Consider the following 26,478-nt stretch of genomic DNA (forward strand, 5'->3'; position numbering starts at 1 on the left):
CCCCCCCCCCCCCCCCCCCCCCGCCATCACAAACTCCTTTCAGGAGAACTCCAGCCGCATGGCTACTCGCCTATTGCCATTGCCGCCCTAAAGGTGCTCTCGATATGGGTGCATCGACGCGTGATCTGCTCTGGTTTACCTGATCTGGACTGCCATCCGCAATTAGGCACTACTTGTCGGCGCGGAAACCCATACCAGCCGCAAAGCGGAAGAACCATACTTGTCCGCAGCAAAGACAGACCTAGAGTTGGACTTCAAGAATCTTCGAGATCTGTGGATGTATATAGGACCAAAGAATCGACAAGCTCCGCCAATGTGAAGGAGATCAAGGTTCAAGGTAGTGAGTGGGTGTGGCAAGGATATCGTTCACGTCTTCCTTTGCAAAAGGGGCAGGATGTCCTACGCGTAATATTCGAGCAATGAAGCTCGCAAGTAGATGTGCAGCATGTCAGAAATCCGTCCTCGATGCTATTGCTCAGCACGAATCAAGAAAAGTGGATACCGGTCCCATGAATGCATACACGATTCATATCATCATCTTCTGGCACATACACACATACACAAGTCACGTAGGACAACATACACAACAAGCAAGCGGGGATCTTACAATACCAAAAAAGGCATTCCAGCTTTTTCTTCAAAAGTTGACCATCCATAGCTCGTTGACACGCTCTCTTGCCGAGATTGGCGACGAGATCCCTATGCACTTCTCATCACTCACATACATGTTTGAGTTCTCCAACACGCTCTCAACCTCCTTCCCACCCCACCCATGATTATCTCCCACCACAACTCCACCCCATGGACCCAGTCTTCTACTAAATCCAGCAAGCAGCAGCAGTAGCAATAGGCAGGGGGAAAAATAAAGGTGAACCGAAGACCACTTAAGGCAACAAAACAAATGACGACACAACCCTTTTGGACAGTTGGCGAGGTGGGAAAAGCATCACAAAAAAATTCCCCAGACGGAGTCGCGCATGGTAAAAACTTTCAAAAAGAGAAGTAAATTTCGGCGGGGGGACGGCGGAGGAGGGGCAAGGTTTATTACATCTAGTTCTTGAGGCCGATCTTGGACAGGAGCGAGCTAGAAGACGACGACTTGTCGTCGAAGATCTTGAGCAGGGATTGCCAGACCTGGCCGGGCTCCTGGGAGGCGTCGATGGGGCGCCAGATGCCCGTCTTCTGGTAGTACGAGACGACGGGGTACGTCTGCTTGTGGTAGGTGACGAGGCGCTTCTGCAGGGCCTCGACGTTGTCGTCGGAGCGCTGAATCAGCGGCTCGCCCGTCACGTCGTCCTTCATCGCGTCCTTGGGCGGGTTGAAGATCTTGTGGTACGAGCGGCCGGACGCGGGGTGGATGAGGCGGCCCGTGATGCGCGCCACCAGCAGCTCGTCGGGGATTTGCAGCTCGACCGCGTGCATCAGCTTCTGCTGCTTGACGTTGAGCATGTCGTCTAACCGCTCGGCCTGCGCGACCGTGCGTGGGAAGCCGTCGAGGATGAAGCTGTTGTTTTTTGGCGCTGCCGCGTTAGCCTCGATGAGTCCCGCTCGACCATCAGACTTGAGACAGCCGCTCATCCGATGTCACGTCAGGTTGGGAAGGGAGGGGATCGTACCCGTTCTTGCACTCGGAGTTGGTCTCGAGCTCGCTCTTGATCATGTTGACCATAATCTCGTCGCTGACGAGACCGCCGGCGTCCATGATCTTCTTGGCTTCCCGACCCAGAGCAGTCTTCTTCGTGACCTGCGCGCGCAGCATATCACCGGTGGCCTATTGCTCTCACGAAACTCCAATCAGTACCGGGCCGCGGCTGAGGGGGGGCGCGCGGGATTACGCAAGCGGGATGACGTACAAGGTGGCAGACGCAGTACTTGTCCTTGATAGCGGGCGCCTGAGTACCCTTGCCTGTTCATTCGCGCAAGACGTCAGTGCGACTGACATCTATCTTGAAGCTTCAATCCGGCCCTGGTCGGCGCCCCTTCTCGTGCGCATGTCGGGGGCACGAGGCTTGCCCGAATGCGACGGGTGGGATAGCTTGTGTAGACGTACCGGCGCCGGGAGGACCCATCAGAATCATGCGCATGGCGCTCGGGGCGGTAAGGCTGCTGGCCTTGCCCTCGACCTTGCTTTCCAGGTCGGATATGCGACCCTCGAGCTTCTGGATGGAGCTCTTGATGTCGTCGACAATCTGTTCCACAGTCGGAGCCATTGCGACGGATTTTGCGGGGTCTGGTTGGAGAGAAAGCTGCGGGAGATGCGGGCTAGGGCGGAGGGAGCGCGCTGAGATGGGCGGGTCGATAGCTGGGGTGAGGAGTGGTTGGGGGGAGCGGATGTCTGGAAAAACCAGGATGGCGGAGGTCTCGGCGGATATTATTGACGAGAGCTCGGCGACGGCGGGACGCAGCTCCTTCCGCGGGCGGCTGGCTGGCACGGGCTGGGGCCAACCAAGGTTCCCCTCTGACCGAGTTGTTCCCGCGGACCGAGATGAGTAATCCCACGTGACCCCGCCGTCGCCCGTGAATCAGCATTCCTTGGTTTTGATTCGCTCCGTTTGTTCCCGTTCGATGACGCAGTAGGTACTGGGGCAGATGCTCGGACATGCGCCTTCGCATCTCTCTTGTGCAGCAAATTCTGGGTTATTGATAGAGCCGCCCATGAGCGGCTATGTACTCGGATTCTCCTATCTGCCGCACACTGATCCATAAAGCCATGGCCTCAGCCTTGTCCATCGCCCAACCTGCTGCAAACCCCGTGGCTATGCAATTGAAATTATCCGCCCTTCTTCTCCATGTGCATAAAACCCACAAATCGAAGCATCCATGTAAGCCAAAGCGCTGAAACCCACGCCTCCGAGAACGCCTGATCCAATCTATCTCATGTACATGTTCGTGCTCAGACCTGCATCTTTTTCGACGGAGTGTTGGCGCCCTCGTCCGCGCCTCTCTTGCCCAAAATAGAAACAGGTGTACTTCGTGCGTTTCCATATGCCTCTTCGTAGCAGCTGGCATGGAAGTACTTTGGCCCGACCTGAATCGTGTCCAGCCACACAAACTCATCATCAAGCCTCGACGGCGTGAACTTTTCCTGGCAAATCGGGCATGGAGCGTTCACGAGCTCAGGGTCCAGAGGTATCCGCACCCAACGCTGCTGATTCGTCTTGGCAGCAGCGGCCGCGTTACCGTTTGTCTCCGCAGGCGGTTTGGCCTCGTCCTGCTCGCGGTACTCGATCCACTCCTTCTCGCCAATGTACCAGCTGCGGTGAATGGCCTGCTTGACGAGGTTTGGATCCTTGACCCTGAAGTGCCAGTCAAGGTGCCTTCTTTTCTGGACCTTGCCTTCGTCACCCGAAGGGAAGCGACGGCCGCAAGTGGAGCATTGGTTCGGCCGAGCTTCATAGAGCAGGCCGATCAGCTCGGGGCGGGATTTTTTGATCGACTCCTTGGTCAACTCAACGTCGTTGCGCGCCGATCCTGTGTTAGCGGACGGGGCCGGAGCCGCGAAAGCTGGCATGGGCGTAGAACTGCTCCCCAGCAAGCCTTGAGCACGAAGTGTGTCCAGGAGAGAAAATGGATTGTTCATCGGCGCAGCAGCCATCGGAGGTGCCGATACAGGAGGTGGGACGGGAGTCGGATTCTGGCTGGGAGTTGCGCTATTGAACCCCCGGAGCAAATCCGCGAGTGAAGGAGGATTGGCACCAGGTGCCATAGGGGGAGCTGGAGTAGAAGGTTGCTGCGCCGGCGTGGAAATAGGAGGAATCTGGGGGGTCTGTGTCGGCATAGGGAAAGCAAGGGGTACTACAGGCGTGCTGACTGGGGCGATGGATGCTGGCGCTGATGGCGTAATCGATGTGCCACCAAGCGTAGCCAGCTGCTGCTCAACGGCTCGAAGTTGATCAGGAGGCAGCTGCTGCGCTTTAAGAATAGTCTGCAGATCTAAGAAAGTCTTCAACCGCTTCTGCTTCTCCGGGTCATACGGGTTGGCAGCAAAGTCTAGCTTAGCAGCTACAATCAGCCTTTCTACATCTCCTTGAATCTTCTCCAGCGACGGAGCGGTGGGCGGCGCGAACGGTGTTCCACTTTGGACCGGAGAGTTACGGTAGGCCTGCGGTGGCATGCCAAACGGCAAGGTCATGGCAGGAGCCGGAGACTGGCGGGCGGGCATTGGTGGAGGATGGAAGGGCATCCCATTCTGAGCTGGCGACTGCCTGGCTGCACTTCCAGGAGGGAAGGGCGAATGTGTAGCTCTGGGATCCGGACCTGGGAACGGGCCTGGTTGCCTGGGCTGATTCTGCTGCTGCTGGGCTATCACCGTCTTGTACTTGAGAAGCATGTTGTCAATGGCGCGGGTGATGTCAACGGGGAAGACGGGCCGGGTGTCCATGGACTCGGGAACCGACTGCTTCCATGTGCGCAGCAGGCCCTCGAGAGCCTTCCTGGTAGGGTTATCCACGAGAGTGTAGGTGTTCACAAAGGTGTTGTATAAGTTACGGCCGAGATAGACCGTGTACGGGGTTCCGACGTTTTTGACAATCGAGTCAAGCACGTACAACGCGGGCAGCTTGTACTCGGGACGCGTCTGCACAGCGGGTCAGGTGCAAGTCCTCGGGTGGGAGTCGTGGGGAGACCTACCGACTTAATGTGCTCTTCAAGTTCGCGTGAAATTGCTTGCGCGTGCTCAGTATTCTCTTTCGCGATGATGGTTAGATTGCTGATCTCGGGCCTGCTGTTGAACTTGAGATCGTTCAAGGCATCGCGGAAATCCGCGGCGACCTCTGCAGACGGGAGGGACATGATGGGCGGATGCAAGTGCTTTCAGATTAGTACTGCAGTCAGGCGCGTGGTGTGCGACAGAGTTGGGTTGGCAATCGGAAGGCAGTCGGCTGAGCCCAGCGCCTGGATCCAACTTTCAAGAGTTGTGTGGAAAAGGTCTTCTGCTCTATCGCTCGCGAGAAACGGGAAATCAAAAGCAGCTCGTGTATCTTTGCTAGCTATTGTCCAAGCGAGCCAGAATAGAATGACCGCCGATGAAGAGAACCGGACCTGCCCAACACTACGCCAACAAAAACCCGCCTCACACTGTGCGCGCGCAGACCAACGGTTCGTCCTCCTCCCAATACCTTCCCACGAGTATGAGGACGTGACGAGAGCGTGAGGAGCTTGCGAGCGTGGCGCGCTGGAACACAAGGGGCCGCTGGGGGGTCCGGCGGCGGGCGGAGCGGGGGGGATATGGGGCTGGAGGCTGGCAGCGCCTCTGGTCGCAGCGGCAGAGGCAAGCGGATGGGGACAGCGTGGTGTTTGCAGTGAAATGAGGTGAGGTTGGCTGACGATGGGCGGCTGCGACGGCTTTCTTCTGCCTGCGGCGGAGCTTGGCGAGCGCTAGAGCGCATGTGGCTAGGCTCGATTGGCGGCCGGGATGGGCAGGAGGGTACGCAGGGGCGCGGCAATGAACGCATCGCTCCTGCCTGTGTTGTCTTTGGGCCTCCGGGGCATTCTTCTAGACAGGCCTTATTAAACCCTAGGCTCCCGTCACTCGACTGACACCCACCAACCCCGCACACTTCTGCTGCCAACCTACGCGCCCAAACAAACGCCCGCCCTCGCCGCCCACCACCATGAAGCTCTTCATCTTTTCGCTGTTGCTCGCCATGCTTGCCGCCTGCGTCGTCGGCTCTGCGCCCAAGAAAATGGTCCTGGTTAGCGCCGACAGCCCTAGCGTCATCGACCATGCCATCCAGTGGATTGAGCAAGAGGTAGGCGGTCCGTATCCGACCGGCAATATTTCTGACTAACAGCCGACAAAAGAAGGGCGCAGTCGTTCACAAGTACTGTAAGTCACGCTCCACCTCGTGCGTTTCAGAGCCAGACTAACAGGCCCACAGCACTGATCCAGTAAGCCCCCCTCTGGATGCGCCCGCTCCGCTGCGCGAGTCGGAACAAGACGAACAAAGCTTCTAACATTCACGGACAGCGCCTTCCTCGCCGAAGCGCCCGCCAGCGTCTTCGAGAAAGCCAAGGAGACGTTCACCACGAACAACTGGGGCAACTTGGTCATGGAGGAAGACCAGGAGGTGCACGCCTGGAGTGAGTCCTCGAATTAGGGAACACGGCGCACCATGACCCCAAAGGGAGGACACCCGATTCCCTCGGTGTCGAGCCGATGATTTACGCTTATGAAACGGGGCGATGGAACGGGGAAGATTTTCAGTCGCACTCATTAGAATGGTAGTAGTCTGTAAGATTTACATGGCGTTTTTCGAAGTATCAAAGTTTGGTTTCAACTACTGTCTGTCATTGGGCACGTGGAGTTGAAGCAAACATGTGAACGCATCCATCCGCGGTTAAGACGTTAAGACTCATACTTGATTCTGCTACGCACGTAATAATAAGCAAGGCGCAATATGTCCATGCGATGAATGCCGGCGGGCTTCTTTGTTTTGCAGCCCGCTGCGTCATTCAGGAAGCGCCGTGTTGGGCTGTTCTTGTGCGACCAGCAGCCTGAAGAATGGCCCGATGGCGCGCGGGTGACGCGACGCAGGGCTGAGAGCGGCGGGGCCGGGCCGCCCGCTTGTGCATGGCGGATGGTTGACTCGAGGTGTTCACGAACAATGTAGGCCTCGGCAGCGTTGTTCAGCGGGCGAGAACAGGCGAACAGGTGCAGACAAAGCGGCACGGCGGGCAAACAAGAAAGGCATTGTTATGGCGGTCAAAGGACGCTTTGTTGAGGAGCATGGCGCTAGCGTCACACGGCGGGCTCCCTTTGCACGCGTCAAGGGTCCGGGGCCAATTTCGGCATTGTTCACCTTCACCTCACCGTCGCGACCGCATCTTCGTCCGTCCTATATACATCCAATGTCGCCGCTGCTCCGGAGCCATGTTTGAATGGTCGGACAGGGCGACAACTAGCTTCTCTTCACTACGCTCACTCTAGGCCCGCTACGCCCGCGTGCTCCACCACCGCACCTGCCCCAGCTGCACCCACGACACACCCGCGTCCCAGGATGGACGCCACCTCCCCCGAGCTCGAGCAGGCCCTGCTCGAGTGTGCAAACACCTTTGGCCTGTCAAAACCCGTCAAGTACTGGAAGGACCTGCAGGATGGCCACCTCCTGTGGGAGATGCTGAAGCTCCTCGACCCGGACTACTTCACCGGTGACCTGCCCGAGGACGTCCAGAAGACGGGCGAGAGCTGGATTTCGAGATGGCAGAACAGTACGCTGATCCCTTTCGCCGCTGGCGACGATATGGGTCGTATCCTGCTACACGGACACCGCGCCGCTAACTACAGAGCAGTGAAATTCATCGACAAGGCCATGACCACCTACCTCCGCGAAGTCGCCATGAACGAGGGCCTGATCCGCCTGTTCAATCCCGACCTGAAGGCCATCGCAATCGACAGCGACGTTGCCCAGAGCACCAAGGTAGGCATCCACTGGCGAACCACACACTACCTGGACCACTTGCTGACCGAAATCACCTGCCAGATGCTCAAGGGCCTGCTCATGCTCGGCTTCTCATCCGAAAAGGCGAACCCCGTCCTCACAAACATCGTTAGCAGGATGCCACCGACCGATCAGGGGCACCTCGCCATCATGGCCCAGACCATACACGTAGCCATGGAGAAGGCCATGGAGCCCCCGAAGCAGGACGAATCCGTCGAGGAGGAGATCACCTCCTCGGATGGCGAGGCTCGCCCGGACACAATTCAGCGCGATCCTGAGCTCGAGCGTGAAGAGCGTCTGATCAAGGCGAATCAGGAGATCAAGCGGCTTCAGACCAAGCTTTCTGAGGCCGTCGAGGACCTCGACGATGAGCGTAAGAAGAATGCTCAGCTGGATGAGGCGCTCGTCGAAGCCAGAGTCCTCCAGGAGACCCGCGGCCGTCGAACTGACGATGACGAGGTTACCGAGCTTAAGATTCAGGCAGACAAGGATCGCGACTATATTGCCCAGTTGGAGACGGATCTGGAGGAGGCCAAGAACCTCAACGAGAGCCAGGGCCGCCATCTGGAGCGTTTTAGGAGCGACGCTGAGACCAAGCAGGAGCTCCGCGACGAGAACCAGCTGCTCAAGGCTGAGCGTGACGAGCTCCTGCAGAAGACCAAGGGTATGGAAAACCTTCGCAAGAAGGTCGAGCACCTGCAAGAGCAGGTCAAGGTTCAGCAAGGGCTGCAGCAGCGTCTGCAGTCCTTGACCGAGGACCAGCAGGAGCTTGATCAGCTCAGGGAGATGAACGGTCGGCTCAAGACAATGAACGAGGAGACCATGCAGACGCTCGCTACCACCGAGGCCGATCTTTTCGAGGTCAAGCAGACCAAATCTCGCTTGGAACAAGAACTCAAGGGAGCCATCGCCCGCGCCGAATCCGCCACCGCCATGTCCAACCGCTACCAGGCCGAGAACCAACAGCTCGAAGAGAGACTCCGCGAAGTCGAAGATCGCTCAACGGGTATCGAAGGTTTCGGCTCTCTCGCAGATCAGCTCAAGGATGACGACATGGACGCCAAGTCGATCGCACGCAAGTCGATCATCGTCAACACGGACAATGCCGACGTGGAGCTTCTTCAGCAGAAGATTGAGCTCCTCACTTCCAGATGCCAGAGGGTGGAGGAGAAGTATCTGGACGTCTTCCAGGAGAACCTTGGCCTCCAGGCCGCTCTACAGGATGAGCAATCGCTCAAGGAAGGGTGCGTAGTCACTATCGAATCCGAAAACGTTCTGGACCATCTGACCGATTATTACAGGGACGATCCGTTTGTTCACCAGACTACCAAGCTGCATGCTGCCGAGGCTGAGCTCAAGAACCTTACTAACCAGATCCATGAGATCACGGCCAAGAACATGGAGCTGCAGGCCAAGCTTGCTGAGCAGACTGGAACGGGTAAGATGGATGGCGCATCCAGTGCTGACCACCAGACATTGAAGGACAACCACGACCAGCTTCTTAGTGCATATGACAACCTTCAGAAGCACGCCAAGACGCTTGACAACGAGATTGACGACTGGAGGGCTCTGCTGCGCCACAAGTTGCTCAATGCCGACATTCTCCGCCAGGAGGATGCCGAAGCACTTCAAGCGAACGAGTTCAAGCTCCTCCAGGAGCAGTTGATTTTCCACCGCGAAGCTCCGGACGAAGAGGCCGACCAGATCAAGATCGCCATTGCCTCGGACGTCATCAAGAAGTTGAGCAGCGGTCTGGCCGATCTTTCATCTCGCGATTCGGTAAGCATCTTTGTATACCCCGACGGTTGCGCCACAAACGTCGCGCCCACAAGTGGGAGATGGCGGCAGACGATGAAGCCGGGAACGCGGACTGTCTACTGGACGCCCGTTTCCTCGGAGGACCCTGAAGAAACCATTGCTGACAAAGTTCCCCAACGCAGCGCATCGCGGATCTGGAGTCGATGGTCAAGACGTTGAAGACGAACCTAGAGCGCATAAAGAAGGAGGCGGGCGACAAGGCATCGGTGAGTGCCGTCTCGACATGCCCTCTCATCATTCGACGGCTGGCGTGGCAGTACGGCGAGAAATCACCACTCATACCACCCGCACCTGCTCCTGCTGGCGCGAAAGTGGCCGACGCTGACTTACGTCCCCGATTTTCCCCGTACCACAGGTCGATGTCCAAAAGGAGCTTCAGGCCCTTCAACGCGAGAACAAACTCATAATGAGCGCTTGGTACGATATGGCCAACAGGCTCCAGTCAAACACGGTCGTGCTCCAGCGCACCAAGACCGAAACTCCAAAGTCCTGGCTCGGCCGCCAACGCATGGAGGCCAGCCGCGGCATTGCCGCCGGCCTGGGAGGTATTGGCGCGAGTGTAAGTTCCATCCCCATTCTCTTTGCTTAAACCATTGTTCCTATTTTTGTTTCGCTGTTCTTTTCTTATTGTCTTCATGCATGTCACTGTGCAGCTGGCCTCCAGTTCGACTCTGTAATTGCTTTCTGCTTTGTAATTCTGCTCTGCTGGCAGAGCTTGTACTGCGTTCAAGCTAATTGTTGCTCTTCCACTTCTTCAGTTCCGCAGGTGATTGCTGCGTCTTGAGTTTATTGATTGTGAGATGGTGAAATTGGATTGCTGGATGCAGCGGGCTCCTGACAAAGACGACATTCCTTCGTGTTCTCCTTCCTCCTTTTCTCGAATCTTCCCGCACGCCCAAAACATGGGCAAAAGCGGCAACCTGGGCTTCCCCAACTCTTGTTTTCTCGTTTCCTTTACTTGATGTAAAACTCATGTCCACACTCACTCATTTCTTTGTCAAATCTTCCCAGCATTGTCATGCTTTCTTCGCTTTTTATTTGGAGAGTTGTTTGTTCCTGCGCCAACCCCATAGCGGTCACATATACCCCTGCATTGATGGAGTTTCACGTTCCTGTGCTTCTTCCCGTCCCTGCTGCTTTTTGTCCAAATGGTACCGGGGGGAAAGGGATTGTAGATGGAAAAACGGCACGCACGTACACAGCACGGCACACAGATGCCTTTTTCCCTCCCATCATCACCATCCCTGCACAACAAAAAAAAGAACATATACAAACACGCGCGCGCACAAACACGTATACAGAGCACACAGAGCACACAGAGAGCAAAGATTCTTTGTTTTTCTTTTGATGGTTTAGCAATGTTCTATCTGTCTGTTCTGGGCGGTTGTTCTTTGTCTATATTCTTCTTGCACCATCCCACGTTTTATAGAGAGTATTCAACTGTTACTACGTAGCCTGTCGCTGCTGCTGTTGTTGGGTTCTTCTTTGACAGCAGAGCAAGCAAGAAGCTAATCGCGGCGGCAAATATAGATCTCTTAGTTCTTGCGTATTGCCTTTTTTTTTTCTTCTTTCCTTTTTCTCCCTCTCTTCCCCCCCATTCTCTTTGTCTGCGCTTGTATATTGCTGGCGAATGGGCTTGGCGTTTTCAACCTTCTTGCTTGAATGTTTGTCGAGAGTGGGGGTAAGGTAAGGTCAAATTGAGAAGGTGTGGTGGGTGAGTAGGTGAGTGGTGTTGTTTCAACACAGAACGGCGAGCCAGAAAAAGAACAAAGGGCACGCGGATTGAAGTAGATACTGTAAATTGATATCCTTTTTTTTTTTGGTCTCTTCTGCTCCAATCTTCGATGAGTAAGTATTGTTTTTGACTGTTGGTGGGGAGCAAAAGGAATGTAGAGGGTCGTTGTAGAATATTTGGCATTTTCAATGCCCGTCTCATCGCCATGGCCCCGCTCCGCGCAGGACGACGCTGAATCGTCAAGGGATGCAATAACATAATGAAAGTGCAACAATAGATAGGCGTGCAATACATATGCCGCCGCCGTCCCCGCCGCCAAAGCGCTGACTAAAAAATAAGCAAACAAACCTCATGCAGGAAGCCGTTGCCTGGAACAAGGCAACAGTGCATGCCTGCCGGTCGTGCCGATCACTACGTAAAGGAGGGTGGGTGTACGACATCACCCTCCCTATCTCAATTGAGACAGGTGCCGGTGGGACTCATGAGACAAGCGATTCTTTCGTTTGGGATCTAAAGCAAGGAAGCGACGTGGAGGGGAGACTGCGGTGCGCTTAAATCGTCGTCTGCTTTTCTTTTCCCCGTTCGCCTAATTGCTCTTTCGCCCTCACTTCCTCCTTTTATAGTGTGTGTATTCGGATTGCAGGTGCGTGAGTACTTGGCCCCTTCAAGCCGAGACAAAAAAAAAAAAAATTCATGACAAGAACCGACCATCGCAGACATGTCTTATCAGATTGTGCAAAACGTACTGGCCGCACGTTACTCTTCCTTCACACGTGCACGAAATTCTTCAAATACAAAGAGCATTACGAGCGACCCCGAGGAGAGTGACCTGAAGAAAGAAATCCTTCCCATTGTTTTTACTTACCCCATTGCCTGTTTCCCACTTGTATGTACTCTCTTCCATCACGTCCGTCCGTCCGTCCTCGCTAATGGTCATGACTCCCACCCGTTCTTGTACGAAAAGTGCTCGAGAAGATAGAGAATCGGCAAAGAGAACAAGGCAAAACCCACGCTGGCTGACTCGCACGCTCGCTAAAAATACCCAGCTGTGCCATAAAAGGATCTGCAAAAAAGCAGAAGGAAAAGAAGAAGGAAAAGATAAAAAAAGGGCCGTGATGATCCCCGTCGCTCGTGGATGAGGGGGGAGAGAGAAAAAACAGTATCACGCCGTTCCGTATGCTTTTTGCATGAAGGAAAGGAAAAAAAATGAAAAAGGGGAAAGGCAGAAAAGTAAAAAGAAAAAGACCCATTGGCAGATGGGAAGAGCAAAAGCCGCTAATTGATCGTCTGGGGTATCGTGCAGCAGCAGCAACAACAACAGCAAAAGCACGACGGGGCAACAATGGCTCTCTGGCTTCCCAAAGCGACAGAATGGACTCCCCCCAAAACCAGAACCAGAACACCGGGTATCGAAAAGACAGTTTGAATCGAGCAGAGGTTGGTACCCTCTAGCCTGCTGGGAGATGAAAGGTAGAAGGGCTGGGGCAGAGGCCCCGAATCCCCGCTCTGTTGTTTTTTCCCCCACCGCAATCTCAGGCAGCTGGGGGAAGTTTGTGTTGATAAGTATGTTCTCAGCAGAGTGGCGGAAAGACAGGGGGCTAAGTCTTTTGAAGTCCTTGTTTATTGTCGATTGGTAAGTTTTGTACGCTGGCCGCAAACGGCATTCGAAAAATGGGCATCGTGAGGATGCTCGCCGCATGCCATTCTCCTAAAAACCCCTCCGCCTCCAACAACGCTGCAAGGCGACATGGCGATTAAGCGAGCTCGAGCCAGTCACGGGGCACCAGGTCCTGGTTCAGCTGCTTCGCGATGCGGACGACACATGCTTGGACCCCGCCAAAGTCGTCTTGCGCGCGCTCGATGTTGTCCCGGTGTTCTTTGAGACTTTCCCACATGACAGTCTTATCGGCCTCGAAGGCCGCAAAGTCGGTCACAATCTTCTGGATGTCTTCGTTGATCCTTCGTGTTTCCCTCTCAATACGTTCGTTGATACTGGCGCACGAGCGTAGAAGTTCCTGCCTCAGGTTGTCCTAACGGTAGCTTAGTCCACGATATCGCATCTTCGAGAGCCGCAGTGGACACATACCTGCAATGCCGCATCGCTAGTCGTGTTTACCTTTTGCTGGAGGTCCGCGAATTTGGTTTCGAGCAACTGTTGCTTCTCGCTGAGCTGCTTGTGATTTTGCCTGATGTCGCTGCTGACGACTGGAGCAACGGCATCGCGGATAGGGCCTACGAGTTTGTGGTTGATGTGCGGTATCAGTTGATTCGATATGTGGTTAGCAAGCTGATGAGTTAGAATGTTATCGTATCGGCTTTGCAGATTGCGGACAGCCTCTAGCGTTGCTTTCAAGAAAGTCGACAGTTTGCCATGCTCCCTGGAGAACGCAAGCGTGTCTGCCATGGTCTCTGCGTAGCCAGGGGGAACATCTTGGTCGAGCCGCGTGAGACGGCCATGGAACATATCAAGCCTCTGGTTCGCGCCGTCAAGCTTTTCATTCACGATCCTCAAAGTCGACTGTTCCATCTTCGAGAAGACGGCTTCTTCGATCTCTCTGAGTCTTGTCGCGTCCCGGTACAAGTCCTGCATCTCGTTCCGGATTCGCCTTGCGAAATCCTCGATCATATATCCAACGTCCTCGGTGGTTAGTGTCGACTGTGTGGGCAGATGGGCTGAAGATAAAGTTGTTGCGACTTCATCTCTAACCCGCTGCTCGAGATCGGCTTCAATCAACCGAGACTGCTCCTCTATCGAATTGTCCAAGGCATCGAAATCCGACCGCAACACGCTGGTGGTCGTCTTCAGACTAGCATGGTCTCGTTCGACCTGTGTGACGCGCCTTTCCAACATGCCAAGTGCCGGGGCAGAAGTCGGCTGAGCAGCATCGGTTTGTTGTACGGGCGCAGTATTGCCTGTTGACTGGCGCCGGTTCAACTGCCTCCCGGCCTGGACGGCACTCTTCAAATCGGCCAGCTGATGGATCAAGCCCATTCCACTCGGAAAATCCATCTCAAAGTTAATGAAGTCGTGGCCACGCAAGAAGCGATCAAGCCGTTTGATGTACTTGGTGTGCTCATCGCTAGACTGGAGCAGACTTTCGTCGCGTTGCCTTGCAGCTGTGAGGTCGGCGTCAATATTGCCAAGTTTGTCACGCAAAGAAGACTGCTTCCTTTCTATCGTGTCAAAGCGCCTTTGGACCTCATCGGGCTGCAGGCCTTCTTTATCTGCGACATCAAGTTTGGCGTTAATGTTGTCAACCTCGTTATGCAGAGAGGAATGCCCCTGCTCTATCATGTCAAAGCGTCTCTGGATCTCATCAAACGGTTCGGTCAAGGCGGCATGCCGCTGCTCAAACTTGCGTTCGATATTGTCCACGGCATGTTCAAGGGTCTGGCGAGTTTACGAATCAGTTGGGATTCTCGCAGTGCGCTTCTCGGGGATCAAACCTTGGCGTCGATAGCGCTCTTTTCCAAAGCCTTGACGCTTTGCGCCATGGTGGTGATGGAGTCCTGCTTGGTTTCGAGGCTGTCTAACCTGTCCGTTATGCCCTTGTTACTACTCGACGTGGATTTTCCGGACATTCCTTTTATCTTGGAGCCGAGAGATTCCATCTCTTTTTCGTGACGGAGCATTTTGTTTTGGATTTTCGCGATTTCGACTTGTCTGGTTTTGACTTCCCCATCCATCTTTCCGAAGTCGTCGACGTTAGCATGTGGAAGATTCTCGACTTCCTTTTCCAGGCTGTCGAGGTCGAGGTCGATATTTCTCACCTTTCTCCTGAGGCTGCCGAGATCATCGCCGAAGTTGCTGACATCTTGGGTTATCTCATTTATCCGAGTGTTGTCAGAGAAAAGGTCCCGTTCGGCTCTTTCAGTACGTTCGTCGAGGCGATCAGTGCGCTCGTCATGACGATCCAACCGATCTAATACCTTGGCATGGTTTTCTTGGATTTCCTTGACATCCGCTCTGATCTTGTCGGCGCCTTTTTGTAAGTTTGAGATTTCCGAAGCAGCTGGCAGGTTGTCGATACGTTGTGTCAGGGCATCTACGCTCTTTTGGATTTCGTCGACACGCGGGCCCACGCCGGTGGTGGCTGTAGACGGGAATATTCTTCTGCGGGGGTCCGTGGTAGTGTTCATATCCTTTTTGATGCGATTCAATTCGTCCCACATTGTCTTCGTCTCCTCTTTTACCGTATTTACTTCGGTTTGAAGCTTGGTGACAACGGTTGAGATAGAAAGGGCATTGTTTAATTTGCCCGAATTAGTTGTCACATCGGCTTTCAAGATAGACACCTCGTCTTGGTCGGCCTTTCCCTTGTTGAGGGCGGCAAGTGAGTTGGCGAGGGAAGAGGTCTCGTTGTTCGCATTTTGCATTGTGCCCTCGAGCTGTGTAACTTGACCTTTGAGAAGTGCATTCTCCTGTTCCAATTTTTCGATCTTGGTATCCCTTTCTTTATCCTTGGCATAGATCTGTTGCTTGAACATCTCCAAGTCGTTCTTCACTTGGGCGAGTCCAGATCGCGGCTCCGTAGACGTATCTGCAGAAAGTTCCATCGGCGGGTTTGCTACAGCGGGCAATTCCTTGGGCGTCGATCGGTCGGGTACAGAAGCCATGAGCGCAAGCGGACCTTTAAACTTAGCAGCAAGCTGGGTTTTCGCTATCCTCTGGACCGCTTCCTCAAGGCGGTCATGGGGAACGAAACCGTTGGGGGGCTCAGACACCTGCAACGAGGACAAGGCTGCCTTGACCTTGGCGTCTTTTGATCTTTGCTTTTCCTCAAGCCCTTGAACTCTGTCGTTCACGTTACCAATCTTTTCGGAAACGCGGTGTTCTACTTCCCATTTCATCGTTGATTCCAGTCCGTCGATTTGAGAATGCAGTCGCTCCTCAATGCCTATGATGTCTGCGTCGGCCATCTTCAGGTTTCGCTGCAACGCTGAGATCTGCGCTTCATGCCCAGCTGAGCCTTCTGCCGAAGCCTGTTTCTGAAGACGTTCAAGGCGTTCTCTGCAGCGCTCACGCGCCAGATTATTCTGAGTGTACTGAGCAACTAGTTTGAAATGATCCCTGAACACATCACCCATGGAGCTAAAGCTCCCTGTGGTAGCCAGGCTCAAGGCCAAAGCACTAGCCTCGGTGGCGGTTGACGGCGTTATCGCCGAAGCAGCTTTAGTCGTGGTTGGGGTAGTAGCAACCGCAGGTAAGCCCATCATGGGTGCAGTCGGGGCAGGGCCGCGAGGAGGAGGCAGCGAAATGCTATTTTGATCCTCGGAGGGCTTTTTAGATGGCGCGCCTGACGCGGTGTTGGCCCGTTTGAGTGCGGGACGCGAGGTCAGCTCACTTGTCGAAGTAGAGGCTTCCTTGGCTGATGCCGGTCCAGCCAAAACTTTGGAGGGAGCCCTTCCAGCTTGGTTCGGAGTGGAGATGCGCAAAGGCGGTCGGCCACTTGATTCAGCTGGGTTGTCCAAGGTGCTACTGGACGGCCTCCTCCTGACCGGGCTTCCCGGACGGCTGCCGGATGCGCTCACGCTCGACCTAGACTCGGTGCGATTACAGGCTGTCCGATTGCCCAGCGAAGCCTTCATGTTGTCGGCGAGGGGGCTTGCGGCGTCTGGGGTGGAGCTTCCACTGTTGCGCAATGGTTGTGGCTTCTACAGGAATGAATCATTAGTGGAGTTAACCATGTGTTACACGGAAAAGGCGATAGCGATGATAAGACATACCTGTTTGGTAGTGGTGTCTCCGGTGGTCTGCTTGAGTTTCTTGTGCTCTTGGCCGCTCCGGGGCGAGAAATCGCGCCCGGGTCGCTTGTTGCTAGACATGTTCTCCGGCTCAGGTTCGAGTAATGGGGAACGTATTTCGGGCTGTCTGGAAATATGTCAGCATGAGCCACTGGACTGGACGGCGAACGTCGTCGAACTGGAGTGTGAAGCGCCACGTCTGGGTGCCCAGAGGCATGGCGCAGTCTGAGAGCGTGGCGAGCGGAATGTGGACTGCATCGAGGGCGAAGAAGGAAGCGGCGGGCGAGGGCGGAGCAAGTATTTATAAGAGGGCGATGGAAGATGAGGGAACTTGACAGCTTCAGCGCTTACAGGACTGGCGACGGCGTATGGAGCACTCGTGCGGCGGCGCACTGCAGTTTGTTATTAGGCGTGTCGGCCCCAAGGGTCACGAGCAGAAGCGCGTCGAGAGGGAGCGAGCATTGCTCGACGGCAAGCGGGCGCAGCCTTTGGCGCAGTCCACGGCGGTGGTGCTGGATACGGCGTTGAAGAATAGCACAGGCAACGTTTGGTGCAACGGCGGGCGGGGCGAGAGGAGCAGGCAAGGGAGCGGGAGAGGGAGCTCGCAGCGCAAAGAAGCGCAAAGCGTGTTTCCGCGCTGATGGTGCTGACCGAGGGCGACAGATGCAATGTGAGTCGTCGCAGGGTCCGCGGTCCAATCCAGGGCTGGCCCAGCTGCAGCTTTGCGCGACACGATCGGGCTGCGTTGTGCTACCTTTTGCACCGCCCTCCGGTCGGCCTCTCGACGAAACTGGCACCGGCGGTCACCGCAGCAAGCTCCAGGCGCGGTTGCGACAAGTTGTGAGGCGGGCAGTGCAGTTGGCAGCGTCGTCGTCGTCGTCGTCGTCGTCGCCGCCGCTGTGCCGCTGTGCCGCCGTGACGCGCTCGGACGTCGACAGGCAGCCGCGACGCGCTTCTGTTGCTTCTATTCCCTCCGTGCACGTCCCCCGCCCTGTCCCGAGCTCCCGGCCGCTTTCTTTCCACCACCCGCCCAGCCTGGCGCCGCGACTGTTCCGCCAGCTGCTGCAGAGAAGGCTTTCGCGCCTCCACGTCCACCCGCTGCCATTGCATCCCACCCACCATGGCTGCCGTGAGTCCGCCGCACGCGCCCGACCCCGCGCGCCTCCCGCTGACCTGCGCTGCAGCCCATCACCACCGTCGCCGAGAGCAAAGAGCTCCGCGGCCTCAACCTCATCGCCGCCCACTCGCACATCCGCGGCCTGGGGGTTGAGCCCGATACACTCGAGCCCAAGGCCTCGTCGCAGGGTCTTGTCGGCCAGGAGAAGGCTCGCAAGGCTGCTGCCGTCATACTGCAGATGGTCAAGGATGGCAAGATTGCCGGCCGCGCCGTCCTGATCGCTGGTCCCCCCAGCACCGGCAAGACCGCCATTGCCATGGGCATGGCCCAGTCGCTGGGTCCCGACGTCCCCTTCACCATGCTCGCCTCTTCGGAGATCTTCTCCCTCGAGATGTCCAAGACCGAGGCCTTGACCCAGGCCTTCCGAAAGTCCATCGGCGTGCGCATAACCGAAGAGAGCGAGATCATTGAGGGCGAGGTTGTGGAGATCCAAATAGACCGCAGCGTCACGGGTGTAAGCTTGTTCGCCCCGCCTGCGCAGAAATACACTGACCGCCGTCTTCAATGCAGAGCAACAAGCAGGGCAAGCTCACCATCAAGACCACCGACATGGAGACCGTCTACGACATGGGCACCAAGATGATCGACTCAATGACCAAGGAGAAGGTCATGGCTGGCGACGTCATCTCCATCGACAAGGCCTCTGGCAAAATCACCAAGCTGGGCCGCTCCTACACCCGCTCGCGTGACTACGACGCCATGGGTGCCGACACCAAGTTTGTGCAGTGCCCCGATGGAGAGCTGCAGCAGCGCCGCGAAGTCGTGCACACCGTCTCGCTCCATGAGATTGACGTCATCAACTCGCGCACCCAAGGCTTCCTCGCTCTCTTCTCCGGTGATACTGGCGAGATCAGGCAAGAGGTGCGCCAGCAGATCGACACCAAGGTGGCCGAGTGGAAGGAGGAGGGCAAGGCTGAGCTGGTCCCGGGTGTGTTGTTCATCGACGAGGTGCACATGCTGGACATCGAGTGCTTCTCGTTCGTCAACCGTGCCCTGGAGGATCAGCTGGCGCCTATTGTCATCATGGCCTCGAACCGCGGCAACACCAAGATCCGTGGCACCAACTACTCCTCCCCGCACGGCCTTCCGCTCGACTTCCTTGATCGCACAGTCATCGTCAGCACTACCCCCTACCAGGCCGAGGAGATCAGGCAGATCATTGCAATTCGTGCTCAGGAGGAGGAGATCGACCTTTCCCCCGACGCTCTTGCCCTGCTCACCAAGATCGGTTCGGAGACGAATCTAAGATACGCTAGCAACCTTATTACAACGTCGTATCTCCTCGCTCAGAAGCGCAAGGCATCCGAGGTCACCATCGACGACGTCCAGAGGAGCTACAAGCTCTTCTACGACCCTGGTCGCAGCGCCAAGGTAAGCCGCAAAGCAAGAAGACTCAGGTTAGTATGTTGGCTAATACACATGATCAGTTTGTCACCGAGTTCGAAAAGCGCTTCATTAGCGTCGACGGCGATGTCACGCTCTCGATACCCAACGGCTCCGGTGCCACTGGCGAGGCCATGGAGCTGTCATAGACATCTTCCTTCTCTCGCGTATTGTTTTCTAGATTCCCGCGCGGCGTCCGGTGTAAAACCACGAAGGTTAATTGATGGGCATCTTTTCCCTACGAGGATGAGGCAAAGGAATAAAAGACGGGGCAGCGGAGCAGGCTGGGGTCATCAAGGCGGGATCTTTTTGTTTTTTCTCTTTATCTACTGTCTCCCCGAAAAGCAAAAGATTATAGTGCGTGCAAGACGGAGTCTAGAATAATGCAGGAAGCGCAGAGCGCCAAGCTCTCCTCTAGACGTGTTTTTGTGCATATCAACTCTGCTAGTTGTTTTTACCTCTCACATCAAGCCCGACACTGCTCGATCTTTTGCCCAGCCTCTTCTGCCAATGATCCCTGCTTACCTTGGCCCGGAAAACCTTGGCCTTTCCATGGAGTCGGGACGTCGGGCACCGGATGTCGGCAGCCGCCAAGAACGCGAGCAGGCCTGTAGGTACCCTGTGCCTGCCCGATTGATCTTCTTGTTGAGGGCGGGTGTAGGCATCGTGCATATGCACGTGTCACAACAAGAAAACAAAGGTCACCCATCTGAAGCACCGCGCTCTTTTCCCTCCCCCCCTCTTTGTAATAATCCTGACGGCGTTTATTCGTTTTCACCAACCAGTCGCTTTAGATATCTGGCGGGACTGCTTTTGCCGTATAACGCTTTTATTAGGTTCTTAGCTCCATGTTTTCTCGGTTCGGACTGATCTCATCTGGTCTAATCATTATTGCCTGGCGGTTAGCTACATATCCCCCCTTTCTCCATCGTGTCTTTCTTTTACTCTTTACTCAAACGAGGATGCGTGCGTGAGATTTCCTCTTTGGATTACCCCGACCATGTGGTTTCACTCGGCTTTTCCAGGAGTATCAGATGGAGAGACAGAGTGGGGGGGAAAGGAAGCGAATACGGAGGAAGTATATGTGTATGTATCAAGCTCTTCCTTTCTGCACCCCGCCTCCGGCTCACACCTACGCCCGCATTTCCATTACTGATTATTCTCTGCCGATGGGCTCGTCGCTACTTCTTCTCCTGTTGTCGCGTGGTCCCCGTTCGTCGCCTGCTGGGATGTCGTCACCACCACCACCACCACCACCACCATCACCGCCTTGTCGGTCCGGCAGCGGCTCCTCTCCCCCTCTCGCCTCTTCTGCGGCCTTCTCCGTACCAGCATCACCACCACCACCACCACCACCACCACCCAACTCCACCGCCCTCTCACTCGCCTCCCTCGCCCTCCTCTCCTTCTCCTTCTGCTTTTCCTCCGCCACAGCAGTAGCAACAGCCACCACCCCACTCCCCCTAATGACGTACTCCACCCCCCGCCCTTCCGACGGCCCCGCCCACGGCGCAAACACGACCTTCATCCACCGCCGCCACCGCGAGACGTCCCCTCCCCCTCCCGCTCCCGCTCCCGCCCCCGTTCCCGTTCTCGCATCCACGCTTCCTCCTCCTCCACCACCACCCGGCCAGTCCGCCGCCGCCCGGCCGTACACGGGCGCCTTGAGCAGCGCGACGCGGGCCGCGATCTGGTTCGCCCAGACGAGGCCGAGCGCGGGGGTTTTGAGGTTGTGCGAGGAGGTCGAGGAGTTGGAGGAGGAGGCGCGGACGTCGTCGCCCCAGCCGGTGAACCAGCGCTGTTGGTGGTCGAGCGTGAGGGGGTCGGGGGAGAGGGCGAGGGCGAGGCGCGGGGGAGGGGTTGTCGTCGGTGTCGGGGCGCGGGATGTTGTTGTTGCTGCTTGTTGGCTGCTGGCGCTGGCGTGGGAGGGATTGCGGGAGGTGGTGGTGGTTGTCGGGTTGCTGCTGCTGCTGCTGGGAGCGGGGGCGGAGGAAGAAGAAGAGAAGCGGTCCGAGACTTGGTTGGCGACGACGACGGCGACGCCGTGGGCGCGCGCGACGGAGCGCAGCAGCGCGCCGAGCTGGACCAGCTGCTGCGTGCGCTGCGCCATGGCTTCGCCGGCGCGGCGGGCGTGGCCGTGGCTGCCCCCGTCCGTCCTGTTTTTTTCGCCGCCGGCTCGATCGAATTCGGCGCGGTAGTTGGCGGCGACGGAGTCGAGGACGACGAGGCCGACGTTGTGGCGCTGGATGGCGACGGGTAGCTGGTAGCGCAGGATGTGGTCTTGCGACTCGAGGTCGGGGGTTTGTATGCTGAGGATGCGCGAGAGGGAGGGTTTGGTGGCGGCTGGGAGGTTCGAGAGGCGGGGGTGCTGGGACAGGAGCTGGGCCAGGCGGGTTGTTGCGAGCGGCGCCTCGGTGGAGATGTAGAGCGCGGACTTGGAAAGGCCGTGGGGAGCTGGCAGCTGTGCCGAAAAGAGCAAGGTGAGTAGGAATTGGGTCTTTCCCGCACCGCTATGGATGACTATGGTCTCAGCACAGCTCCTCCGCTTTCAAAGGCCGCGACAGAATACCTTTCGCCAGTTATCTCGGTCAGATAGCCCGCGGGCACTCCTCCGCCCAGCTCGGCGTCCAGACGATCATCGAGCGTACTGATGGTGCGCCATTCGGTGGCATGCCAGGCGTCGGGTTGGTTGGTCGCGTCTGGCTCGGCGAATTCGAGGGAAGCAAGGCCCAGGTCGGCATGGAGGGCGGTCACGATGGCGTGGTGGAGTTTGCGCAGCTCAGCGACGGGGACCTGGGCGCGCTTGGCGAGGTCGACGGCATCGAGGGTCAGGATGTCACTGGTAGTGACGCGGTGGCGGTCGAGCGAGGGCAGCAGATGCGAAAAACGATGGGCCGGAAAACGGTCGGGCACAACGTGGTGCAGATCGGACATGACAGGAAACGGTCAGCTGGGATGGGCAGGGTCAGGCATGTCGGCACTCGGCGGCGCACGCGGGCGTGCCGGGGGCAGGGCGAGGCAGGGCGAGAGGTGGGCGTGGGCGAGGGCGGGCGTGGGCGTGGACGCGGGCGCGACGCGTCTGGACGGCGGGGTCGGAGGCTGGGCGGGCAGGCCGGAGCACGGCAGCAGGCAGCCGACCTAGCGACCTGCACCCAGGCTCACGGCTCCCGGGGGAAAATCTGGGGAGCGGCTTGGGTGAGCTTGGGTGATGACGTCCCAAGAAAGTCCCGTTCATCCGTGCCCATCGGCCCCTTCGAGGTGCGGCGCTGCGTCTGCTGAGCCGCAACGGCCAGGATGGCGCTCACGCACTGCGCCGCGCGCTGAGCAGACGTCGCAGCATTCAAAAAGGCAGGCAGGCGCAACCCGTGGGATCGTGTGCCTTCGTCTGCTGGCCGACGGCAGTGCCATCGTCGCGTTGCGCACAAGCTCCCGCTCGCCGGCTGACCACTGACCATCGCCCGCATCCCTGCCGCAGCGCGAACCACCAGCACTTCCTCTCGTCCGTCGACCTCTGCGACGCTCGTTTCCGCCCAGGCTCCTCGGTCCTACTGCTCTCCTCGGCGCCCGCCCGCGCCTTTGGCCCGCAGCGCGCAGCCCTCCTCTCTGCCGGCGCCCACGGCCCAGCCCGGCCACGCCATTGGGCCCGTCTCGTCTCGTGCGGTAGGTCGGGTGGTAGCACCGCTGACTTGCACAGCGTGCCTTCTTCAGCGCCCGCAAATACCGCGCCCGTGCTCGCTCGCTCGGTAAGTGACCTCTTCCCTCTGCTGCGTCATGCTGCGGCCGCCGTCCGCCTGGGCTCCGCCGCTGCACCCCATGTCCTGCGCTTCCGTCTCGCCGGGCCCAGGACCCTCCCATGCGTGGCGGTGGCTAGTTGTCGTCCCACATGGTTCCCTGGGCCGCGGGGTTGCTGCGTGTGCCCTGCCTGTCCCCTTCGTCCACCCCGGCCTGTGATGATAAAGACCTCGTCCGCCCGAGGCCACTCCCTCCTGCCTTTCGCCCTTCCACTTCTTCTCCGGCGTCCAGCCGCAAGCTTCCATGCCCGCCTACTGCCTTCAAGACTGCCACTATTTCTACCGCACTGCTCTGCGGGGCCTGAACGTCTCTACCTTCATCTCGCCCCTCTACGCCTGATCCGTCTGACCCCTCGCTGCCATGCCAGTCCGAACCTTCCAAGCCCCCACCTCTTTGAACGGCACCCTCGCCAAAGACCCCGAAACCGTGAACGCTGTCAACGGCACCAACGGTTCCAACGGCACCAACGGGTCCGCCATGTCCGACGCCGGCAGCGAGAACCAGCGTTCGGCCCAGGCCGCCAAGGACGCCACCAATGACTTCCCCAAAGCTGATCAGAACCCGCTCGGCACCGCGAGAAACCCAAACTCCAAGCCCGGCATCACCTTCGCTGCCCAGGACAACCTGCCGAAGCTCCCCATCCCGGAGCTTGAGTCGTCATGCAACAAGTACCTTACTGCGCTCGAGCCTTTGCAGTCACCAAAAGAACACCAAGAGACCCGCGCCGCCATACGCGACTTCTTGCAGAGTGACGGCCCAGAGCTCCAGGAGAAGCTGAAGAAGTATGCCGCCGGCAAGTCAAACTACATCGAGCAGTTCTGTAAGCATTGAGCCAGCCACACTTTACCCGCGAGCATTCCGGCTAATCTGACCCAGGGTATGACTCCTACCTGAACTTCGACAACCCCGTCGTCCTGAACTTGAACCCCTTCTTCCTACTGGAGGATGATCCGACGCCGGCCAGAAACAACCAGGTCACCCGCGCCGCCTCTCTGGTTGTGTCGGCCTTGTCTTTCGTGCGCGCTGTTCGGAAAGAGGAACTCCCCCCCGACACGGTGCGTGGCCAGCCACTTTGCATGTACCAGTACTCTAGACTGTTCGGAACCGCCAGGATACCCACGGAAAACGGCTGCCAGATCGGCCAGGACCCGAGCGCAAAACATGTTGTTGTGCTGTGCCATGGCCAGTTCTACTGGTTCGACGTCCTGGACGACAATTCCGACCTGATCATGACGGAGAAGGACATCTCCCAGAATCTCGAGGCAATCGTCGAGGATGCTGCACAGATACCCATTCAGGATGCCGCAAAAGGAGCCCTCGGTGTCCTCAGCACAGAGAACAGGAAGATCTGGTCTGGCCTCAGAGACGTCCTCCACAGAGACGAAGGATCAAACAACTCGGACTGTCTGAACATCGTCGACTCGGCCTTGTTCATCCTCTGTCTGGATTACACTGCGCCTACTACCGGTGCAGACCTTTGCATGAACATGCTGTGTGGTACTAGCAAGATCGAGCGTGGCGTGCAAGTCGGCACTTGCACCAACAGATGGTACGACAAGCTTCAGATCATCGTCTGCAAGAACGGCAGTGCCGGCATCAACTTCGAGCATACCGGTGTCGATGGCCACACCGTCCTCCGCTTCGCTAGTGATGTCTTTACCGACACCATTCTTCGCTTTGCACGAACTATCAACGGCCAAGCGCCCAGTCTGTGGGCTTCGAGCAGCCCTGACCCCTCGAAGCGCGACCCCGCAAGCTTTGGCGACGTCAGCACCACACCCCACAAGCTCGAGTGGGACATGGTGCCCGAGCTGAGCACTGCCTTGCGCTTTGCTGAAACAAGGCTGGCCGATCTCATCCAGCAGAACGAGTTCCAGACGCTCGAGTTCATGCACTACGGCAAGCACTTCATGACGTCCATGGGCTTCTCTCCCGACGCATTTGTCCAGATGGCATTCCAAGCCGCATACTACGGGCTCTACGGACGCATGGAGTGTGTTTACGAGCCTGCCATGACCAAAATGTTCTTCCACGGACGAACGGAAGCCATCAGGCCGGTAACCCCCGAGTCGGTCGAGTTCGTGCAGACTTTCTGGAACGACAACCCGGCGGCGGACAAGGTCGAGGCTCTGAGGCGAGCATGTGAAAAGCATACCGCCATCACCAGGGAGTGCGCAAAGGCCCAAGGCCAAGACAGACACCTGTACGCACTTTACTGCATTTGGCAGCGCCAGCTCGACGAGGATGGTTCCTTTACCGACTACACAGACTCTCTTCGTGACTCGAGCGGCAGCCCGATGGACTCTGAACAAGTTGTCGGCAGCCCGGGTCGTGATTCGATCCTTTCGGAAGGAGTCTCCATCTCAACAGGGCCGGTCGGTCCGCCAGTCGAGCACAGGATGCCATCGCTCTTTGCCGACGCCGGCTGGGACCGTCTGAACACGACCATCCTGTCGACGTCGAACTGTGGCAACCCATCACTACGCCAGTTTGGTTTCGGACCTACGTCTGGTGACGGCTTCGGCATAGGATACATCATCAAAGACGGAACCATCTCCATCTGCGCCAGCTCCAAACACAGGCAGACTGCGCGCTTCATCGACGCGATAGAAGCATACTTCCTCGAGATTCGCAAACTCCTCCGCCAGACGCGGCGCCGTGGCGCATCGGTGCAGAAGGGCGCCAGCCGCGCCCGTGAGGCCGAGGAGCACCACGAACAATTGACGGCCAACCGCGCAAAGAACCGCGGCCGCAAGATTATCGGAGAGCCAAGCAGCATAAAAGCCAGTGCCAACACGCCCACCACAGACAGCATGGTGGGAGAAAGCGACGACGAAGGTCTTGGCGGATGTGCGTCCCCCTCCTCCTCCTCCTTTTCCTCTTCCAAGTCTCACCCCCGTTCCTCCCCCGTTCTCTCCACTTCCACAAACACCTCTCCATCCCCTTCTTCCTCCAAAACCCCTCCTTCCCCTCGCTCTACCTGCACCTGTAGCGAAGGGGGTGAAGGGAGCGAGGAGAATGATGTCGCCGCTGCCGTGAGGGAGCGCTCGTGCTCCTTCCACGACGGCCTGCCTACGCCACCACATTCCCCGTTCCAAAGCCCGTTGAAGAAGGAGATTGAAAGTTCGCCGCGTGTGTCGCTGCCGCCGGGCGTGCTCAAGCGGCCAGTAGCTGTCGTCAAGCGACGGCAGCACCCGCACTTTTGCACGTTGAAGTCTAGAACTTTAGACGTTTAGACTTAGAGCTTTTCCTCTCTCGATCTTCTTCTCGCGCAAATTGAATGTTTTGAGAAATTCGTCAGCTTTGCCACGTTTGCTTTTCTTACCGATCTCTCTTCTCCGGGCGATGTGGTGCTCGGCACGGTAGCCGGGGGCTCTGGCAGGCCCACT

At 57.2% G+C, this 26,478-nt stretch overlaps 8 protein-coding genes across 8 annotated transcripts; 4 read left to right on the forward strand and 4 right to left on the reverse strand.

The window, feature by feature from the left end:
- Positions 1 to 1,050: 1,050 nt before the first annotated feature.
- On the reverse strand, positions 1,051 to 2,210 carry BKCO1_780007 (adenylate kinase 1; the record flags this gene model as incomplete). The annotated part of the gene is made up of 4 exons (XM_020279102.1): positions 1,051 to 1,504; positions 1,617 to 1,771; positions 1,854 to 1,906; positions 2,051 to 2,210. The coding sequence occupies 4 exons, from the start codon at positions 2,208 to 2,210 to the stop codon at positions 1,051 to 1,053; spliced, it is 822 nt and encodes a 273-aa protein (XP_020125787.1).
- Positions 2,211 to 2,893: 683 nt separating this feature from the next.
- BKCO1_780008 (mrna cleavage factor complex component pcf11) lies at positions 2,894 to 4,791 on the reverse strand (the record flags this gene model as incomplete). Its single annotated transcript, XM_020279103.1, has 2 exons — positions 2,894 to 4,576; positions 4,630 to 4,791. The coding sequence occupies 2 exons, from the start codon at positions 4,789 to 4,791 to the stop codon at positions 2,894 to 2,896; spliced, it is 1,845 nt and encodes a 614-aa protein (XP_020125783.1).
- Positions 4,792 to 5,612: 821 nt separating this feature from the next.
- BKCO1_780009 (yhr138c-like protein) lies at positions 5,613 to 6,098 on the forward strand (the record flags this gene model as incomplete). Its single annotated transcript, XM_020279104.1, has 4 exons — positions 5,613 to 5,750; positions 5,803 to 5,827; positions 5,880 to 5,889; positions 5,969 to 6,098. 4 exons carry the CDS (start codon positions 5,613 to 5,615, stop codon positions 6,096 to 6,098), a joined length of 303 nt encoding a protein of 100 aa, XP_020125782.1.
- Positions 6,099 to 6,998: 900 nt separating this feature from the next.
- On the forward strand, positions 6,999 to 9,846 carry BKCO1_7800010 (microtubule binding protein hook3; the record flags this gene model as incomplete). The annotated part of the gene is made up of 6 exons (XM_020279065.1): positions 6,999 to 7,209; positions 7,291 to 7,418; positions 7,482 to 8,683; positions 8,741 to 9,218; positions 9,380 to 9,463; positions 9,613 to 9,846. 6 exons carry the CDS (start codon positions 6,999 to 7,001, stop codon positions 9,844 to 9,846), a joined length of 2,337 nt encoding a protein of 778 aa, XP_020125822.1.
- A 2,900-nt stretch (positions 9,847 to 12,746) lies between these two features.
- Positions 12,747 to 16,954, reverse strand: BKCO1_7800011 (peptidase m23; the record flags this gene model as incomplete). The annotated part of the gene is made up of 5 exons (XM_020279066.1): positions 12,747 to 13,022; positions 13,079 to 14,383; positions 14,440 to 16,647; positions 16,720 to 16,864; positions 16,917 to 16,954. 5 exons carry the CDS (start codon positions 16,952 to 16,954, stop codon positions 12,747 to 12,749), a joined length of 3,972 nt encoding a protein of 1,323 aa, XP_020125806.1.
- Positions 16,955 to 17,857: 903 nt separating this feature from the next.
- Positions 17,858 to 19,446, forward strand: BKCO1_7800012 (helicase 2-like protein; the record flags this gene model as incomplete). The annotated part of the gene is made up of 4 exons (XM_020279067.1): positions 17,858 to 17,866; positions 17,922 to 18,368; positions 18,425 to 19,285; positions 19,342 to 19,446. 4 exons carry the CDS (start codon positions 17,858 to 17,860, stop codon positions 19,444 to 19,446), a joined length of 1,422 nt encoding a protein of 473 aa, XP_020125821.1.
- Positions 19,447 to 20,453: 1,007 nt separating this feature from the next.
- On the reverse strand, positions 20,454 to 22,231 carry BKCO1_7800013 (dna repair protein rad57; the record flags this gene model as incomplete). Its single annotated transcript, XM_020279068.1, has 2 exons — positions 20,454 to 21,807; positions 21,867 to 22,231. The coding sequence occupies 2 exons, from the start codon at positions 22,229 to 22,231 to the stop codon at positions 20,454 to 20,456; spliced, it is 1,719 nt and encodes a 572-aa protein (XP_020125820.1).
- Positions 22,232 to 23,449: 1,218 nt separating this feature from the next.
- BKCO1_7800014 (carnitine acetyl transferase) lies at positions 23,450 to 26,325 on the forward strand (the record flags this gene model as incomplete). The annotated part of the gene is made up of 2 exons (XM_020279069.1): positions 23,450 to 23,909; positions 23,966 to 26,325. The coding sequence occupies 2 exons, from the start codon at positions 23,450 to 23,452 to the stop codon at positions 26,323 to 26,325; spliced, it is 2,820 nt and encodes a 939-aa protein (XP_020125819.1).
- Positions 26,326 to 26,478: the final 153 nt, after the last annotated feature.

This window comes from Diplodia corticola, assembly GCF_001883845.1.
Source record: "Diplodia corticola strain CBS 112549 chromosome Unknown scaffold78, whole genome shotgun sequence".
Classification (NCBI taxonomy): domain Eukaryota; kingdom Fungi; phylum Ascomycota; class Dothideomycetes; order Botryosphaeriales; family Botryosphaeriaceae; genus Diplodia; species Diplodia corticola.